The 20,567-nt window shown below is 35.2% G+C and overlaps 1 protein-coding gene across 1 annotated transcript; it reads left to right on the forward strand.

Moving 5' to 3' along the window:
• Positions 1–3,647: 3,647 nt before the first annotated feature.
• LOC120636065 (TBC1 domain family member 13) lies at positions 3,648–18,312 on the forward strand. Its single transcript, XM_039907340.1, has 9 exons — positions 3,648–3,806; positions 4,615–4,688; positions 5,331–5,456; positions 6,012–6,190; positions 6,368–6,466; positions 7,341–7,551; positions 11,754–11,955; positions 14,003–14,125; positions 16,945–18,312. The coding sequence occupies exons 1-9, from the start codon at positions 3,787–3,789 to the stop codon at positions 17,063–17,065; spliced, it is 1,155 nt and encodes a 384-aa protein (XP_039763274.1). The 5' UTR covers positions 3,648–3,786; the 3' UTR covers positions 17,066–18,312.
• Positions 18,313–20,567: the final 2,255 nt, after the last annotated feature.

The raw sequence follows: 20,567 nt of genomic DNA on the forward strand, positions 1-20,567 counted from the left end.
ATAAGTATTTATGTATATTATTCATAAAAATATTCATCAGTCATCTTAGTACCCATAACAAAAGCTACGCTTACTTTGCGCGATTGTTTGCGTAGTATATTTATTATGATTTATTATATACCTAGTAGTATTAACGGAAGACATGCTTTATTCCATTGTTTTGAGTTTTCCCTTGTCACCAGTCTTTATGTCAGCCTCTTTTTTATGGCAATTTTATTACAAAATTTAGCACAACAGAAATTTATAATAAATCATTGCCATCTTCTCGTCAGGCTCTAGTAGTTGCTACTGCAAACCTTGGGCTTCCTTTGAATCTGTTTCTCGTTCCTTGCATGCCTTGCGAGGTGTTGCGCAGATTATAGGCGATGATTTCCACTTACCATCAGGTGGGCCATCTTATTGGTGCCGCAATATTTAGTTTAAAAATTGCCTAATGTAACGAATAAGACGTCAGCCAGTGCACCGACCACAGATTATAGATAGACAATTTTTCAAAGCCAAGCCGCCATGTTGTCGTACCTCACCGCCATGCCAAAAATGCCGCCATTATGGTTTGGTACGTCAAGCTAGCCAAAGCCCGCCATTTTTTTGAAAAGTATAAAAATATTTTGTTGTACCAATATTCTTTTATTTGCGTATCCGTTACACTAAATTAAAAAATATTTCGAAGTAAAGGTAGGTATCATGTTTGACGACCTCCCTGGCACAGCGGTGACCGCTATGGTTTTAATTTGGAGGCTCTGGGTTCAATTCTCGGCTGTGGCAATTTGGAAATTTAATAATTCCTGAATTTTCTCTGGTCCGGTCTGATGGGAGGCTTTGGTCGCGGCTAGTTACTACCCTACCGACAAAGACGAACCGCTAAGCGATTTAGTCTTCCTGTATGGGCTTAATATAACACTCATACTCCATGACAGGCTAGCCCGCTACTATCTTAGACTGCACCACTACTTACAGGCAGTCAAGGTTAACGGTTATCTTGTACTGGAATTTAAAAAAAGTATACCTGCAATAGCATAGCATTCTATGCTATTTAGTAATTTTAGGTAAATAGGTACCTCTACTCTTTGGCAGAGTTTTGACTGACAGCGTTTATTTAGCGCTTGGGTTAAGCTATGGAGGGTAGAGGTAAGGAGAGTCATCTGTGTATATGAAAAAGTGTCGTCAAAATGTATTAAATTAGGATGGCGCCACATTTGCATCAGGGTAACTCTTAAAAGAAGCGCCAAATATAAATACCGTACTTTTACTGTTTACGAAATAAAATCACTCTAAACGCACGTTTGGTTATAATAAATCTGTAAGGTTATATTTACCACAATATTTTGTACAACGTAAGTTGTTGAAATTCTCAATAATTAACTACTTTAGTCGATAATGACATTAAATTTTTTAACTCGGCATACTTCAATTCATCTACGATTGCTACATTCATACCATACCCTGTGCATCCACCAGCGCCATTGTGGAGGATATTTGAACTGTTATTTAGCGCAACAACTGGACACTTTTTCAACTTTTCTCCCATATAAGATGACTCTCCTTACCTCTACCCTCCATAGGTTAAGCGAATATCGAGAAACCCATAGCTCATTGCATAGCCGTGGCATAGCCTTAGAACAATGAATAATATAATAACTTATTAAATAAATGTGAATAATACATTGTCCTTAGCCTACCACCCATGAATAAGGAATATCAGAACTCTATTGTGTTAATAATATAGGTCAGTGATACCTACTAATAAATGAGAGCCTTGTTTGACGTTCCCTGTCTATCCCATCTAGGGTAGGTCTATAACAACTGACCTCTATTACAGCGTAAAATAGTATAATACAAGGTCAGTGTCTAGGACTAAGAGCAATTAATATTGCTATTAGCTCTAGGGTCTCAAGAAAGAACATCAGTCAGATTATCAGAATATATTATTATTGTTATTCTTTATCCTACATGTTCTTATAACCAAGCAAATGTCATACAAAATTGCACAAATGTTATTACGAAGTCTCATTTTAACAATTTGGGTTATATGCTCCTTCTTTACTTCGGAGAGCAGACATTTGACGAGAATAGATAAATTTATAATGTTGGGTTCATGTGGAAGTTACGCTGTCGTAACCTTAGGCCTTCTCCTTGAAGCAGGCTTGCAAAAAGACTCTGACAAGTTCCTAGAGGCATCATTTATTATTGTGGGTATCACCTTAAGTCTTCTGTGTGCGTTACTTGTTTTCTCTGACTACTTCCATGCTACCTATGAATATAAGAAAATGCAAACAATGAGCGGTAGTATGATTTTAATTCTGAATATATTGTTTTATATTGGCGACATAATACTTTTGTTTCAACGTTCATAATTTATTTTATTCGAAAAATATTAAAATAATAAAAATCATAATTTTTTATTACTTTGAAACTATCTCGGGTATTATTATGGGTACCTACTCTGTGATTAGAAATTACTGATCACAAGTTCCAGCGCTTTGAAAACCCAACGTGCTCGAACTTAGATTGGCGATCTCGCACCGCAGCCTTGGTAACTCCTTACGAGTTGGATGACATCGAGTCACACTGAGCTGATGTACCCAAGCAGAATAAGGCCTTAGTATTTTAACTCCCTACAAAAGACCTATGTCCATCAGTGGCATGTGAATTGTTTGACATAATGATGATAATGATCACACATCGCTTGCTCTCTAGTTATGCTACAAAGGCAGATCTCTGAGTGTAAGCACATACAGTCCATTCACTATAACATTATATAGGGGGGCCTATATAAGGTAGAGGACAATTATAGTGAAGAGACTGTATGTACCTACCTACATCCAAGAGTTTAGCCATGAGAAGAAATTTCCCAGCGCCATCTGTAGGACTTGTCTCGTAAAATAAACAGATGACTACAGATACGCATCAAAAATGACTCTTTGGTCAAACTCTTAAAAATATTGTATCTGCTACAGATATTTTTAAACTTATCTTTTTTTACTGATTTTTAGATATTTTGTAACAGCGATAACATGAACGTGTCATAACACGTTCATGATAACTTGACGTGTAAGCTGTTGAAACCTAAATGAACCTACATCCCTTAAAACTAAATAAATAAATAAAATAAATAGATTATGACAATGCACACATGTCATTTAGCCCCGAAGTAAGCGTAGCTTGTGTTATGAGTACTAAGATGACTGATGAATATTTTTATGAATAATATGCATAAATACTTATAAAATACATTTAAACACCCAGACACTCAAAAACATTCATGTTCATCACACAAACATTTTCCAGCTGTGGGAATCGAACCCACGGCCTTGGATTTAGATAGCAGGGTCGCTGCCCTCTGCGCCACTCGGCCGTCATATTATACATATTTTTTTAAACGCTTTTCACTCAAATGTACTACATAATAGGACAATTATTTGATGTAATTATAGGGACTTTACTTATTACTTGTGAGATCTGCCTCCATAGAACTTGCTGTCTAGGAAAAAATATCTATGCTGTGCTCATTTTCAATTGCTCACCATAGTGATTATATTATCTTTGGTGCCCATTTGAGATTCAAAGTACCTACTCTGTATTTTCGCCACTCACCAGTGCTTACCACAGAGCATTTTGAATTTGTGTGGTACTGTTAACTGCTTTTGTCAGTTCTCGTACTTGCCGAAAGGGCTAATCAAAATAAGAATAATAAATAGTACTTCCTAAAAGAGTCGGTGAAAATCTACTCATTAAACTGTTACAGTGAATATCTTCAGGTTTTTAAAATTTAAGCAAAATCGCAAAATGAGTCTACAAAAAGCCAGGTAAATTATATAAATACACCCCCTTATAATCCACACCTAATGAGTCTCCCATTATTGATAATTGCTTGTTTTAAAATTAATAATCAAGGATACAAAGACGAAAATCATCTAAAGGTCACAATACGATTATGAATACATAATATCTAACAATATTATTATAATTTATTTGTGATCTAACGAAAATGTTTTTTATCCTGTCTTACTATTAGAGCTAAATGCTCTTTTCATGATTATCTATATTTTATTTTGTTCCAATAATTGCTAAAATTAACAATGAGCACGCAAGCAGCTATCTAATAATGCGATTTTAATGCGGTAGATAGGTTTGCAGCCCACCATAAAAGACATGTTATTTGGCATAAAAATTAAGATTGAAGTGTGCAAAACAGCCATTTCAATAAATTTTGTTTTCCACAGCTTCTATGTGGTGGCAACTAATCTTTTTACAAGATTTGTGATACAACTGGCAAATTATGCTTGTTTTATGTTGACAACTTTTTTATGCTGAATACTGACGTTTTTCTTCCCCATTGAAACAACTGATATTCAAGTTGCTTAAAACACACATAACTTAGCAAAGTTAAAGAAGCGTGCTGGGATTAAAACTCGCCCCTCCGAATTTGAAGTTGAAGTCCTACTCAGTGAGTAGGACTTCAACTTACAACATGCTACCACTGCTTACACACCTATATTATGTATTATAATATACAAAGATACCCTCTTAAAACTGCTGACCGAGATCCGAGATCTGGGAAGACATTCATATCATCTCATTTTTTGATAAAATAGATTTACAATATCTTTACAGAATTAAAGCCTTCGAAGATCTTCTGGGGCAAGATGTCATAAACATGGGACAACTGCAGAAACTAGCATTTAATGGTAATATTTTAACTGGTATAAAATTCCATTACACCTATATGTGATTTTGAGTAGCCTAGAAAACAATGCATTATGATGCACATATATTAATTTCACACCACTGGGCACTAGTCTCTTCACAGGGAGATATCGAATTTAGGATCACTATTGCTGGTTGATCACTTGAAGTAATGAACTCCTTATTTTTAACAATTACCTATACAAAACATAAAGCTGAAACGTTTGCTGGTTTGTTTGAACGTACTAATGTCTGAAATTTTCGGTCTGGTTTACATGGCATTCTTCTTATTGCACAATAATCTTTATTGTGCAATAAGAAGAATGCTGTTGGCTATTATAGCTATATATAGCTTTATCATTACATTACCAGTGGGAGTTGAGCAACCAAAATAATAAAAAAACCAGAGACATGATGCATCTTGGTTGGTGGGTTGGTTACAATATACCCCATATTGTGCAGAATATTAGAAGAAAGTTTGTATGACAAAACTTATCAGATTTATTATGAGATATCAGATTTCATGTAATTGGGACTGATGACCTAACAACATACACTTCAAAACTTTTAACTTAGGTTCATGTATTAATTGTTGTCTTTCATAAAGTTTACATATTTAATATTGATTTTCTATAATGCCTTAGGAGTGCCTGAAGAAAAAGGACTGCGTTCCCTGGTGTGGAAAATTTTGCTTCATTACTTACCCCAAGAAAAAGATGCTTGGCAAAGCACTTTGTTGAAAAAACGTCAACTTTATCAACAATTTATCGGTAAATATTTCTTTTTTAACCATTTTATACTACTTATTTAATAAAATATAAATTATTGATATATATTGGTGTCTCTACTATACCATAATTTGAACTAGCATGTGAAACAGCATGACTTTTTGTTTGTATGTTGGTTCAGCTGTTATATCTTATATTTTTCAAAACACTGATCATATTTGGTTAATGAAATGTTGTTGAAAGCGGGAAATATTCAACTTGGTGCTGGGCATGACTCAAAATATACAGGCAATTTTAAAAGTAGTTTAGGACAAACTTATCTAATTTTAGTATTAAAATATAGGTTTTACTGGTAAATAGATAATTATATTTAACTAGCAGATCCACTGTACTATGTGCTGTCCCATAACAAAATAACTACTTCTATTCTATTCTATTTTCAAGTTTTGGCTGTTCCCTGTTGAATTAAAACACCAATGCCATCCCATAGTTTTTTGTTTTCCGGAAACCATCCTAATGTAAAGATTTTAATCCTTTCCTTCACTTATTTAATAATTAACTCACAACAACGTACTTAAAACTTTTTATTTATTGCAGATGAGATCATAGTGTCGCCAGGTGGACCAAGTGATCATCCACTAAACATAAGTCCGGATAGTTCGTGGAGTGTGTATTTCAAAGACAATGAAGTTCTTTTACAAATTGACAAGGATGTCAGAAGACTTTGCCCTGATATCAACTTCTTTCAATCTGCTACTGAATTCCCTTGTCTTGAAGTGAGTTGTTACAATAGTTGCAATTCTTACATCAAGGTAGATATTGTTGTATATGTTTAATTTCCATTCCATCAACATCCTTGTTCTAATTAATAAAGTACAACGTAGGTCCACATCACATACAACTGTTACTTCTGAAAAGTTGATTGATAAGTTAATAATTAATTGTTTTTCTAGATTGTGAACAGTAATGGCGTAAAGCGTCTGCATAAGAGAGTTGAACAATCCGTTTTGAGTTATTCAACTTTGGAAAGAAGGGGTCTTGGTGTCGCTACGGTAAGCATTTAATCCTGTAAGTGAAATGTCTGAAGCAGCAATAAAAGTGATGGAATATGTTATTTTAAGTAAGGATATAAAACATGTTATATACATAATTCAACCTTTTTTCTGCTACATTTTGTATGTTACTGTACTTCTAGTACATTATTATTTAGATCGAAGAATGTTCTTGCTGTTTGTCTGAGACAGCAATAAAAGTGAAGGAATATGTTATTTTAAGTAAGGATATAAAACATGTTATATACATAATTCAACCTTTTTTCTGCTACATTTTGTATGTTACTGTACTTCTAGTACATTATTATTTAGATCGAAGAATGTTCTTGCTGTTTGTCTGAGATAGCAATAAAAGTGAAGGAATATGTTATTTTATGTAAGGATATAAAACATGTTATATACATAATTCAATGTTTTTTTCTGCTACATTTTGTATGTTACTGTACTTCTAGTACATTATTATTTCGATCGAAGAATGTTCTTGCTGTTTGTCTGAGACAGCAATAAAAGTGAAGGAATATGTTATTTTAAGTAAGGATATAAAACATGTTATATACATAATTCAACCTTTTTTCTGCTACATTTTGTACGTTACTGTACTTCTAGTACATTATTATTTAGATCGAAGAATGTTCTTGCTGTATGTCTGAGAAAGCAATAAAAGTGAAGGAATATGTTATTTTATGTAAGGATATAAAACGCGTTATATACATAATTCGACCTTTTTTCTACTACATTTTGTATGGGACTGTGTGTGACTTCTAGTACATTATTATATAAATCGAAGAATATATCCGCCAATAGGTTGGCTAATTGACAAACATTTGTTTGGTACTCACGGCTCGTTGTTCTCATTTCATTTCTTTTATTACAGCTGAGCAATGAAATCCGGCGATCAAGCAGTGTTACGAGTGGTGACTACACACCCCTGAATGAGGGCTGCGAAGCTCATTGGGAAGTGGTAGAGCGTATGCTATTTCTGTACGCCAAGCTGAACCCTGGCCAGGGCTACGTCCAGGGCATGAATGAGATCATTGGACCTATCTACCACACCTTCGCTTGTGATACCAACAAGGATTACCGGAGTAAGAAACACTCATGTTTTACATTTAATAGCGTAATGTTTTTGGATTTTCTTCCAGCAAATCCTTAAGTTAGATAAATGAAAGTTGTTTCCGAGTGGCATTCGCCACAGATTTTCGAGAAAGATAACCCGCTAGTATCTTTTTATTAATCGATTTTAATGGATAGTCATAAATAGAATAGAAAATCCTTATTTGCTGGAATGCCGTTTTTTTGGTCTTACAATTATTTGTGCCTTTACGTTGAACTTATTAAGTACATAGTATGCAAGAATTTTTTTAAATCAATATTTATAAAAAAATATTACAATTTTCATATAACTAAAAATAAAAAGTATATAAGTAAGTATATGAAATCATAGTTATGTCAGCCATATTCCAAACCTTTTAAAGATATTAATGATTTTTTTTAGTGTGTAATGTTGAGCGACTGGTTAACCTGCACTTGATGGTTTTGATTGCTTCTCATTTTTCAATCATACTTAACTTGTTCCCAATCGGGAATCTGTAAAATAAGATGATATTACTTTTGGGACTGAAAAATTAGTTAGGATTGACCCAATAAAGGCCATCAATTGATTCAATTGAACTCTATTAATATGATTAGCGAACGCACGAATGACAATTAGACCCAATGCGAATACATATATTTTACTTCGAGTTAGTGCTAAAAATGTATCTGGCGAATCGATAAATAAGCTAGTAAAGAACCGATAAAGATTTTCTCAGTTCAAAGACCACGTAGGGGTCCTTACGGTGCCTCGCGGTACGATGGTAAAAAAGCGAGGAGGGAACTAGATCAAACAGCTCTTGAGCACAGAATACCGAAAGGCAGGCAACCTTGCGACGATGTTCCAAACTCTGAAGTTTTTTTATTGGCTAGGTCACCGATGAGCTTTCTAGCACGGCCACTGAATCCAAGGCATCAAGCTGATACTTGGCAGAGCCATCCCATAAATGGGAACAGTACTCCATGCACGATCGAACTTGAACTTGGTACAAACTAGGAAGCTGTTCAGGCGTGAAGTACCTTATAGGCCAAAGTAATATGCAAGGCGCTGCGCAAACACACTGGTTCTAGAGTATCAAATAATTTTTATACCAAGTAATTGTTTTGGCTGGGTTTCTAAATATTTTTCGCATATTACGGCACGTTGCGATAGTATGTTAATTCATCACTTCAACCGATTGAAGTCCACTGCTGGACATAGGTCTTTTGTAGAGAATTCCAAAATCCACGGTCCTGGGCCGCTTGTTTCCAGCGGCTCCCAGCGACTCGTTTGATGTCGTCTGTCCACCTCGTTGGGGGCCGACCAACACTGCGTTTACCTGTGCGGGGTCGCCACTTCAACACCTTGGAACCCCAACGTTCATCGGTTCTCCGAGTTTAACCTAACTCGGTATCTTATATCTTTAAACGAGCAATTCTAGTATAATATATAATTGGAATCTCGGAATCGGCTCCTACGATTTTCATGAAATTTAGTATAGAGGGGTTTCGGGGGCGATAAATCGATCTAACTAGGATTCATTTTTAGAAAATGTAATTTTATGCGTGCTTTCCGGTAATAATCGATTTGGTGCAGACGAAGTTGCACGGGTCAGCTAGTATGATATAATTGATGAAAGCTTCAAAATTGCTAAATCCCAATTCTCGAAAATCAATTGCGGTTTAAGATGTCTGAATGACAAAGTCAAAGGCATATTAATAGATTGAAATATTGTATCTATTTGAAACGGAGGCGAATGAAATGGATGTTTGAATATTTCATTGCTTCGCGGGCTGATACTCGTCAGCCAGATATCCTATATAAAGACTTGAGGTATTTTAAGCGACTGTATAGACGATATTTCAGCTTCGGTTTCGCTTGGATAGACATTTAACACGATTTCTGCTTTGTTCCTTTTAAATAAATGTTATATTTTTGATAGTTGTACCAAAATGGCTGAGCGCTCTTTTTTTTTTGTTTTCGTATTCTATTGCGGCTTATAACTTCTCTTTTATTATTTGCGAAATAAATATGATTTTTAATGCGTGGTGAACTAATTTTATGGTGGCTTGATGTATGTTATTCTTAAATTATATTAAGTAGATTTAGACAATATTTAAGGATATGGAAAAATTGGGTATTAGGTATATAGTATCCAGTAGTAGACATGCTTCGCTCTGCGATACTTGATTAGGTAAACTTGTAAAGCATAAATTTTCGGCGACCTCTAAGCGGTGACTTTGTGTTTCTAAGTGGGAGGCATTTTGGAAATTAATAATTTATGATTTTTCTCTCGACTGGTCTGGTGGGAGGCTTCGGCCGTGGCTAGGTTGTAGTAGAATAAAAAAAAATACTATTGAGCCACATACATCTGCTATGCTGATATGTTGTTTTTTGCTTGTTATTATTTATTGTATAAGTTGTATTGTGCTTGTTTTTATGCTCTCTGTTGGTGCTCCTGTGTCGTGTGCGATAAAAGTGTGTGTCTGTCTGTGGCATTGCAGCGCCCGAACGTCTGAACTGATTCTGTTTATTTTTATTTGAAAGGCGAATTAGTCGAGAGTGTTGCTAGCTGTGTTTGGTGAAAAATGGTCCAAGATGGCTGCAGTCACAGAATTGCCATTTACTTTTTTTCCACCACTCCCTTTGTATAGGTATCAAATAAAAAGGCTTGACTAGTAGAATAATGTACGTGGTATTGAAAGGGTGTTTTAAATTCATATATTATAATATTATTACCCCGCTAACCCACGTTTCTACAGCGCGGTGGGCCTAAACTTTTAGTCATTACATGAGAAAGGAATCATGTGGCCATTAGCGGGACCCCAATAGACCGTCAACGATGATGACTCTCCTTGCTCAAAATTTCATGAAACCGCAGTTTATATAATATTCAAGAACTCGCCTGTAAAGTGTAGACTGCAAGAGACTTGAAATATTAATGCAATCGATACGGCACGGCTAATTGCGATGCCCAAAAATTACCCACTGTAAAACATAACATTTTTAACCCGCGCCGTTTTAGTGAAATAGTGAACTCAAATGTTCACTTTTAGTTTTTTTAGTCAACAGATATCAAAATGATTCCGAGTGGGTCCGAACGGGTCGTTGGAGCAAAGCGGTGATAGCCTAGTGGTTAGGATTTCGGCTGAGTTAGAATCAAAGTCAAAGTCAAAAACATCTTTATTCAATTAAGCCCATAGGTGGCACTTTTGATGCGTACATGAGAATTACACGGTAGTGAGATGGTGGCGATAACCAGATTCGTAAACTTAAAACGAAAGCTAATCTTACGCTCTAAACTTAAGCTGTAATAAATCCCAGCACGCACCTCTTACTTTCATAAGTTAAGTGTTTTAAAGGTTATCTACACAATATACTACTAGTGCTGCGATCGGTAGACATGTTTATTTAAACTATAGAACAAAACGTTTATTTAAATTATAGACGGCCGATTGGTGCAGTTTGCAGCGACCCTGCTTTCTGAGCCCAAAGTCGTGGGTTCGATTCCCACTACTGCAAAATGTTTGTGTGATGAGCATTAATGACTCAGGCGCGCAGGTTTCCTAGCGATGTTTTCCTTCGCAGCTGAAGCAAGTGATATTTTAATTTCTTAAAACCTTTTTTTTTTCTTTTAATATACTTCGACAATACACACAGCGCCATCTAGCCCCAAAGTAAGCGTAGCTTGTGTTATGGGTACTAAGATGACTGATGAATACTTTTATGAATAATATATATAAATACTTATACTATACAGTTAAACACCCAGACACTAAAAAACATTCATGTTCATCACACAAACATTTTCCAGTTGTGGGAATCGAACCCACGGCCTTGGGCTCAGAAAGCAGGGTCGCTGTCGCGCCAGTCGGCCGGCGATCTGTACGATGCATATATGCTGTCATGGACTGTTATTGTTGTACTTTTAAAGAGCAACAATCCGGTCGTACATTGCTTTGGCCTAACTTTGTCCGTTTAAGCATCGCATGTATCCGAAACTCTCAAAAGGAATATTTACAGCGTATTTATTGTTAGTAGCATGATGTTATATAGCCTATAGCCTTTTATCGCAAAAACGGAGTATTCAACAAAAAACATTTTATCCAATTCAAACCAGTAGCATTTCTGAGACTAGCGCGTTTAACATAGAGTAATGAAAAAATACAGAGAAAATTTGATGATTTACCTAATAGCATAAGTTTTGTTTCACAGAGTTCGCAGAAGCCGACTGCTTCTTTTGCTTCACGAACCTTATGGCTGAGATACGGGATTTCTTCATACGCACCTTGGACGAAACTGAGAGTGGCATCAACTATATGATGACGAAGCTATGCGAGTGTCTGAAGAAAAACGACCGTGACATATCAGAGCGTCTTGAGAGGCAAGAGTTACGACCACAGTACTACAGTTTTAGGTGAGTATAGGAAGCTTATATGTTAATTTACTGGCTGTTACGCGGGTTGGTGTTTACGTTTGTTTTGGTTTCTTAAAATCCCACTGGAACCTTTTTTTTTTAAATCAAAATTCCGTCCCAGAATGCAAGCGTTTAAAGTCAGACCTTGAAGTCAGTAGACTTCAAAGTCTTGAACACCGTCGCAAGGTTATAGGCGATTTCTAGCTGTATTCTACAAGATACATTTCGGAGAGTATGCTCAGGACCTATTCGATTTGGTTAAACCATCTCCTTTCTACCATCGAACTGGATCCATCAACACGTACGAAGCGTTTTGTTTCTTCCTTTCTGATCTGCACCGCAAAGGCCTGGTAAGCCCTCCCATCTTCCGTCTTCCCCGATACCTACAATCTGGGTACTTTCAAATCAAGAGTGAATATACATCTTCTGGGCAAGCGCGCCTCATGTTAAGCTTCAACGCATATATACCTACTCTTTTTGCATAATTTTAGATTATTATTTGTTTGAAAAAAAAATAAGCAAATCAACTGTGCCTTGGCAAAATCTGTGACAGTAGAAGTACAGCCTGTTAGCGTTATTTACCGTGTTAAGATACTAATGTTTTTCTTTGTTTGAATGGCGAAGGGACTCGCCACGACCAGGAAGCCAAGCTGTTAATTTTATTTAACATTAACAAGATTCTTTACGATTATGATATTATTTAAATATATAAAATAATATTAATTAAGATCCTTTTATGAAGGATGGCGTTTGATTTGTTATTTACGGATGTTAATTTAAATGTACCAAATTTAAAAAAAAAAACCTATTTAAATAAGATCTATAATTATAATTTAGACATCACTTACCATCAGGTGTGATTGCAGTCAAGCACTTGTCTATATATTTAAAAAAAAGTCGTCTTATCGTGTATTATATTAAAAATATAATCATTTTGTCGTATATCCCGAGGTACAGCTCACAGAGTGCATCTTCGGGTATATCTGCCGCCATGCTTATTTCCGCCGCAAAGCAACATTGATGTGTTCATATCTGAAAGGCATGGTTACGGACACAGGGTGGGTCTTGCCAAGTCAGGACATGTTCCTTACATGCCCTGCGATTTATTGCTCTGTTTATTGGCGATGTTTTTCCACTTATCATCAGGTCATCTGATTATAAGTGTTCCATTCAGTTAGCTCCCTAATTTTTTTCTATTAAAAAAAATAATTGGCATAGAGCTCGAGGATATAAGGGCCTTTCATCAAGGTCGGTGCTGTTATACAAATGTAAAAATAAGTTACAAACATAGACACAATTTCAATATTGTTGTATATCGCGATAATAGGTATGATGGCTAATTTTGAAAACCTGCCCCATAATGTTCGTATGTATTTCCTATATGCAAATATATCAAATTTTTGCATGAAATAAATGTTGTGTTAGGATAAATTGCAAATTATATTTAAGAAAAAAATATTTCCCGCGAAAACGCTTGCCGGGTGTCATGGCCGCAATCGTGAAGTAACAGGCAAATTTGAGCTTTAGTAAGTCCTTCTTCGATGGCTGAAGATTACTGATTTTTGTATTGCTAACAAAAAAACTTAGCACCTGATAGATTGAAATCACAAAATACTTGATATACAGCATTCAAGCGGTAATAAATTATATCTATATATCTATTTTACGGCAGCCGACTGGCGCAGTGGGCAGCGACCCTGCTTTCTGAGACCAAAAATACCAATCTCGTGGCACCGTACCAGACTGCTTTATCGTTTTAGGCATGTCTTTATCGTTAGAGTGGTAATTATCCACTGCTGAAGCCTGCAAACCAGAAAAAAATACCAAATTGCCTCAGCGGAATTCCGATCCTGCAAACCCAAATCTTGCAATCACTGCTGACAAACGCGTGTGTTGTGACGTTTGACGTGACGTTCGACAGCAGTGATTGCCAGATTTACGCCTGTCGCGAGATCGCCCTCACGCTGCCTGAACCACACCCCTCTCCAATGCGCTAGGGAGGTTGACAATAAGTAAAAAGTATAATTAGTAATCTTTAATTTCCCAGGTGGCTAACATTGCTGTTGTCTCAAGAATTCTCGTTGCCAGATGTTGAGAGAATCTGGGACTCGCTATTCGCAGATTCACACCGATTCAATTTCCTGATTTACATTTGCTGTGCCATGATTCTGTAAGTATGGAAAACATTATTGTCTAATATACTGACTATAACAATAGTAAATTGTATAGCTGAAGATTTTGTTTTTGTTGTGATTCCACTTTTTAAAATTGTAGGTTAGACACCCTAAAAAGAATCATCAGGTAAAACTGTGAAAAGCAAAAGGTTCCTGAATTATATATAAATCCTATTCATTTATCGACCTTTGTTTTAATTACTTCTGTCATCGCATAAAACAGTATTATATCCAAAAAATAAGGATTATAGTTCAAAACAAAATGACAAGAGTTATAGACCAACCATGCCTCAGGTAAAACTGTGAAAAACAAAAGATTCCTGAATTATAAATGCTATTCATTTGTCGACCTTTGTTTTAATTACTTCTGTCATCGCATAAAACAGTATTATATCCAAAAAATAAGGATTATAGTTCAAAACAAAATGACAAGAGTTATAGACCAACCATGCCTCAGGTAAAACTGTGAAAAACAATAGGTTCCTGAATTATATATAAATCCTATTCATTTATCGACCTTTGTTTTAATTACTTCTGTCATCGCATAAAACAGTATTATATCCAAAAAATAAGGATTATAGTTCAAAACAAAATGACAAGAGTTATAGACCAACCATGCCTCAGGTAAAACTGTGAAAAACAAAAGGTTCCTGAATTATAAATGCTATTCATTTGTCGACCTTTGTTTTAATTACTTCTGTCATCGCATAAAACAGTATTATATCCAAAAAATAAGGATTATAGTTCAAAACAAAATGACAAGAGTTATAGACCAACCATGCCTCAGGTAAAACTGTGAAAAACAATAGGTTCCTGAATTATATATAAATCCTATTCATTTATCGACCTTTGTTTTAATTACTTCTGTCATCGCATAAAACAGTATTATATCCAAAAAATAAGGATTATAGTTCAAAACAAAATGACAAGAGTTATAGACCAACCATGCCTCAGGTAAAACTGTGAAAAACAATAGGTTCCTGAATTATATATAAATCCTATTCATTTATCGACCTTTGTTTTAATTACTTCTGTCATCGCATAAAACAGTATTATATCCAAAAAATAAGGATTATAGTTCAAAACAAAATGACAAGAGTTATAGACCAACCATGCCTCAGGTAAAACTGTGAAAAACAATAGGTTCCTGAATTATAAATCCTATTCATTTTTCGACCTTTGTTTTAATTACTTACTTCTGCCATCGCATATAACAGTATTATATTCAAAAAATAAGGATTATAATTCAAAACAAAATGACAAGCGTTTAAGACCAACCATGCCTACGTTAAAACAATGTGTTATAACCTTTTTATTTCAGCGAGATTACTATACAATTGATGACAACTATGTTGTTTGGAAGCACACTGCTCTTTTTCTGTTATTATTGTAATAATGAATGGTCGAAAAAAATAACTGCTGAGTTTCTTGCGGGCTTCTTTGGTACAATCTCACTTGCGAACCGCTTTACAAGTCTGTTCGTAGTAACTTGACTTCTCAAAGGTGCTTATGTTAGTTAGGGCTACTTGAAATAAATGACTTTTAAATTTGTTATTTTAAGCGATGGCAGTTATGTTTTGTCTAATTTTGGATGATATTTTTTTTATTGGGAATCAAAAACAACAGGGATGCTAACATAATTTCCATTTTATGACATACATTTCGCAGACCATCTATAAATCAAGCATCAGGCGTAAGACACACTGTACACACATTACTCTGTGGTTTATGGCCTACCAAAATGAAATGTCTGTTTTTTATATATTTGTCTTTAAGTGTAATACAATTTTATTGAGTCGGAAAACATGTTATAAGAAAAAGGTTTCAATCCGATAAATGCCAAATATGGAGGCTCGATTTGAAATTTTGCTAGTTTTGTAAATGTTTTTTTTTAAATAATAGATGGCGGCAAAACTTAACAACATTTGTTCATTTATTTTAATGAAAGAAGCGTGTATATTTATTGGTTGTACATGGTTTCACGCAGCAATGTTTAATATATTAGTATGGAAGTAGGGAACACTATACCTGAATAACTCGCACGGGTTATGCCGCTAATTTTTATTGGTGTATTCATAATTCATGCAAAAAAAAGTTTCCGTTCACTAAACTCAAGAATCAGTAAAAAAATTATATCAAAATTTACACAACACTACATTCCTTTAAAATAATGTTTGTATATACTTTCCTTTTACCCTTTTTTTCATCCCAAGTTCCTACTATAGATATAATGGGAGCTTTATGTTACATTGAGCAAAGCTATATGAATTAACTGTTTTACTAGTCAACTAAGGATCACTAGTTCCTGGTTCGATACCCGGGTCGAACCAAAAATTGTTAAGTATTGTATTAAGAAGTTCTCAGAGCTAGCCCCGAATGTAATCCGGCCTAAACACAGTCTTGTCCATTCCCGGGCCTCGAATAGCACGTCAAGCCGATGACAATCGTTAAAGCCCATCAACGTACTTTGGAGAAGCATGGTTGGGGGTCTTTATCTAGACTTTCTTAGACAATATTTTCAAAAAATGGTGTCCATCTTGACATAATATGAACCGTCGCTAATTATCTGTTATAAATATATTTTTCGAACCTTAGCACCAGCAATTAAGTATTGCGGCCTATTAGGAAATATAATCACTTGTTAGCGCGTGGTGGGACACTTGATTACACCATGAGTCCGTTAAAGCACTTAACGGATCGCTAAAGTAACAAACATTGATCATTGAAATCGGCCATTAAATTTGACAAAGCATAACTAGCATAGGTAGTAACTTATTACTAACAAGTACTAACTTATTGGCCATGTGTTTTACAGATTAGTACGAAACAACTTGCTGAGCGGCGACTTCGCGTCAAATGTCAAGCTACTGCAAAACTTTCCACCGATGGACGTATCTTTAATACTAAACAAAGCTGTAGACATATCAAAGACATAGATTGTTAAACATGTTTTAAGATCAGATCTCTGCGATGAGCGGTATTATGTTGCATATTTTTTTATAATGTTACGATGAAATATTAACAGCGAATTACTCGTATTGTCTACATTCCTTCTAAAGCATTATAAATACCGACCTGTGTCCATTTTTTTAGAGTAACGTACCCAAAGACGGGTCCCTATTTCTAAAACACCGCTGTCCGTCTGTCTGTCTGTCTGTCCGTCTGGCACCAGGCTGTGCCTGATGAAGTGTGATTGTTAGACATTTGAAATTTTCACGATGTATTTATTTATGTGGTCGCTATAAAAAATACTAGAAAAACAGAATAAAATATATATTTAAGGGACAACAGACATGACTTTTTTGCCGTTTTTATATTAAATGGTACGGAACTCGTGCGCAAGACCGATTGCACGCCGGTTTTTTGTTTCTTTTTGACACCACTCGACCGATGATACCTTATATCATTGGAGATACATATTGAATTCTAATATTATGAAATAATCAACTTTACTATAATTTCCACCATCAGAGATAATTTAACTTAGTGGAAAAAATCTTGTTGGACAAATAAGTTTGACTACTCAACTTTTACAATAGGCATTATAGTATATATAATCTCTACTTGTAAGTTTCTTTTAGTTGGTTATTTACTAACGGCGCCGCCGAAACAACTAGCCTAGCTAATATTTCGAAAAAACAAACTATGAAATTTAGTGTTGATTCACAAAATGGCTGAAAAGTATGTAAAAGATTCAAAGGCCTTTAACAAAACGCGAAAATTGAAAACTTTGCTCGGTAATTAAGTATTTATTTATTTATTTTACATCTTGTTAGTATGGTAGGGCCACTTACTCTAACCAAGTAGAATTACATGATTTATGGATAATTATAAGATAAATAAATGAAAGATGACATTAAACCTTATAAAAGATATGATATTAATATAGTGTACTATAGAGATACTCTGGGAATATTGAAGTTAAGGTCATAATAAGTATAGGTATAGGTCATTTAAAGTATTCGGATCACATCAAGTACACCGATCATATATTAACTATACCTGCAAAATATTCAAAAAAGTACTTAAATTATTTAAAATAGTAAAGTATTTAACTTATATGTATGTGTGTGTATTATAACAGCGCTGACCGACAATTTAATGGCTTTACGAAATATCAGCGCTTGTTTACAGAATGGTGTCTTTAGACGGCCGATTGGCGCAGTGGCTAGTGACCCTGCTTTCCGAGTCCAAGACTGTGGGTTCGATTCCCACAACTGGATAATGTTTGTGTGATGAACATAAATGTATTTTAATGTCTAGGTGTATATTTGTATATTATGTGTATTATTCATAAAATGTTCATCAGTCATCTTAGTACCAACAACCTACGCTACATATAGCTACGGTTACTTTGGGGCTAGATGGCGATTTGTGTATTGCCGTGGCATATTTCGCCACATATCTTAAGACATCTTCTTATTCGGAGACAGGACCCGGAAGAATCCTGGTCCATTCTGCGTACTTAGTCGGCCGGATCGATCTTTTCTTCTTAGATACGCTGGTACGGTTACCCGCTAGATCACTCCAGCCAGAAGATTAGTAGGCCACCCAGGAAGCCAGGTAGTGATGCCGAGGAGACAAAGTATATCGCGCGGCGTTCTGCTACTCTGTTGCATCGGAGCATAACATGTACCGGTTACACAAGTCAATACGAGTAATTCGCTGTTCACGAGTATTAATCGTAATATATATTATTTAAAGGAGTGCAGGATAGATTATTATAAATCAATACGTAACATTTTTGACTCATAATTCATAAATGTTACTTTACTAACGCGCGGTTACCAGTAACTAGTCGGACTTAAACAGACCGATCCGCGTGCGTAAATACAAATATATTTTGTGAGATATGAATTTTACTGAAGATTGTTTGTATTCCTAAATATTTTTTAAATAAAAATTGTTTTCTTATCGTCTTGTAACGACACGAAAGTTGAATTAAGATGGTGACGATTAACGCCAAGTGGCTAATATAGGTTCCACTTCGTGCAACTGCCAACTAAAAGTCTATCGTCATCATCATCAGGTCAAAAAAGTCTGACGTCAACTGGCCATAGGTCTTTTGTAAGGAATTCCAAATACCACGGTCTTGTGCCACTTGGCTCCAGCGGCTCTCTGCAACTCGTTGTATGTAATCTTTACACCTCGTTGCCACGTTGCCTCGTTGTGGTCACCATTCCCATCACCTTCAGACCTTCACCTTTAGTTTGAATGAAGAGAAAATCTCAGCATTTCGAACCGTATAATAAGTCAATGTTTGTCTTCGATTTTTTAATTTTCAGGACTGTCGCTTTGTAGTGTTTGTATACTCTTTGGTCACTAGACTTCACTGTCGAGTATCTTTGCCTAAACGAAAGGAGGCTAACAAAATAAATACGATTAAATATTTAAAAAAATAGTTCCAGTGAGAACTGACATGGATGTTGATTTCTCCTAATTTATCGCCTGAAACCGATTGACTATAGAAAATATGAATAAGGATTTTTATAATTCCATATTGATATTTTCCATACGCTTTGATAAAGCTGATATATATATGTCACAGGAACTGAACTAAAGCTATGAATTATATAAGGACAGCAAGGCCGATGTGTTCAACAGGCCCGCAATAGTTCAACTTTCGTGCCGTCCATACAAGGTAGTTTGGAAAAGGGGTACTAGGGCACCATCAATAAAAAGTATCACTACTAATCGATTAACATAAATTATTTTAATTTTAATTTTAAAAGTAAACTATAAAAAATTGTTAACAGAGCATTCACCTGTATATTTTTCGTAAATTATTCTTTTAATATTATATGGAACCTTGAAGTTTTCTACTGCTGTAGTATATTTTTATATGAAAACTGTACTGTACTCTAAAAGTATTGATACCAAAAATATACCACAGAGCAAGCACACAAAACGTACAGAGTAATACAGTCGTACAGATAGAACAATCGTATCGCAAGTGAGGAAAGGATCTTTACGGGCCTCCGTAGTTAGAGTCCTAGACAAAAAGGTGCGCCCGTTGTCTAGATTTAGTTTGCATTTACAATGAGAACAAAGACGACGAACTACTGTATCTTTTTTTTTTTATATCTGACTGACTGATCTAACGACGCACAGCTCTAACCTCTTGACGGTTCGGGCTGAAATTTTGCATACAGATAGTTATTACAACGTAGGCATCCGCTAAGAAAGGAATTTTGAAAATTCCAACCCTAAGTTAGTGAGGGAAATATAAAATCCTTCATTTATCAATTTATTTTTCAAGTTATATCCGTGAAACTTTGATTTTAGGTTTGTGATTAAAAATAAATAAATAGGTACGTGTTTCACAAATTTAAAAAAAACCACCTCCAAAGGCATCAAATAGGGGATGAAAATTTTATATGAAAGTTTCTGATTTTGTAAGTAATTTACGTTCATATTTTTCTATTTGCAGCAGGACTT

The sequence above is a fragment of the Pararge aegeria genome, chromosome Z (genome assembly GCF_905163445.1).
Source record: "Pararge aegeria chromosome Z, ilParAegt1.1, whole genome shotgun sequence".
NCBI lineage: Eukaryota > Metazoa > Arthropoda > Insecta > Lepidoptera > Nymphalidae > Pararge > Pararge aegeria.

What these genes read in the sequence shown, in the direction of transcription:
- LOC120636065 (XM_039907340.1), top strand. Translation starts at nt 3,787, where the DNA reads ATGAGTCTACAAAAAGCCAG. An exon ending in GGGGTCTTGGTGTCGCTACG is followed by an intron (nt 6,467 to 7,340) that starts GTAAGCATTTAA and finishes CTTTTATTACAG; the next exon opens with CTGAGCAATGAAATCCGGCG. An exon ending in TACCAACAAGGATTACCGGA is followed by an intron (nt 7,552 to 11,753) that starts GTAAGAAACACT and finishes TTTGTTTCACAG; the next exon opens with AGTTCGCAGAAGCCGACTGC.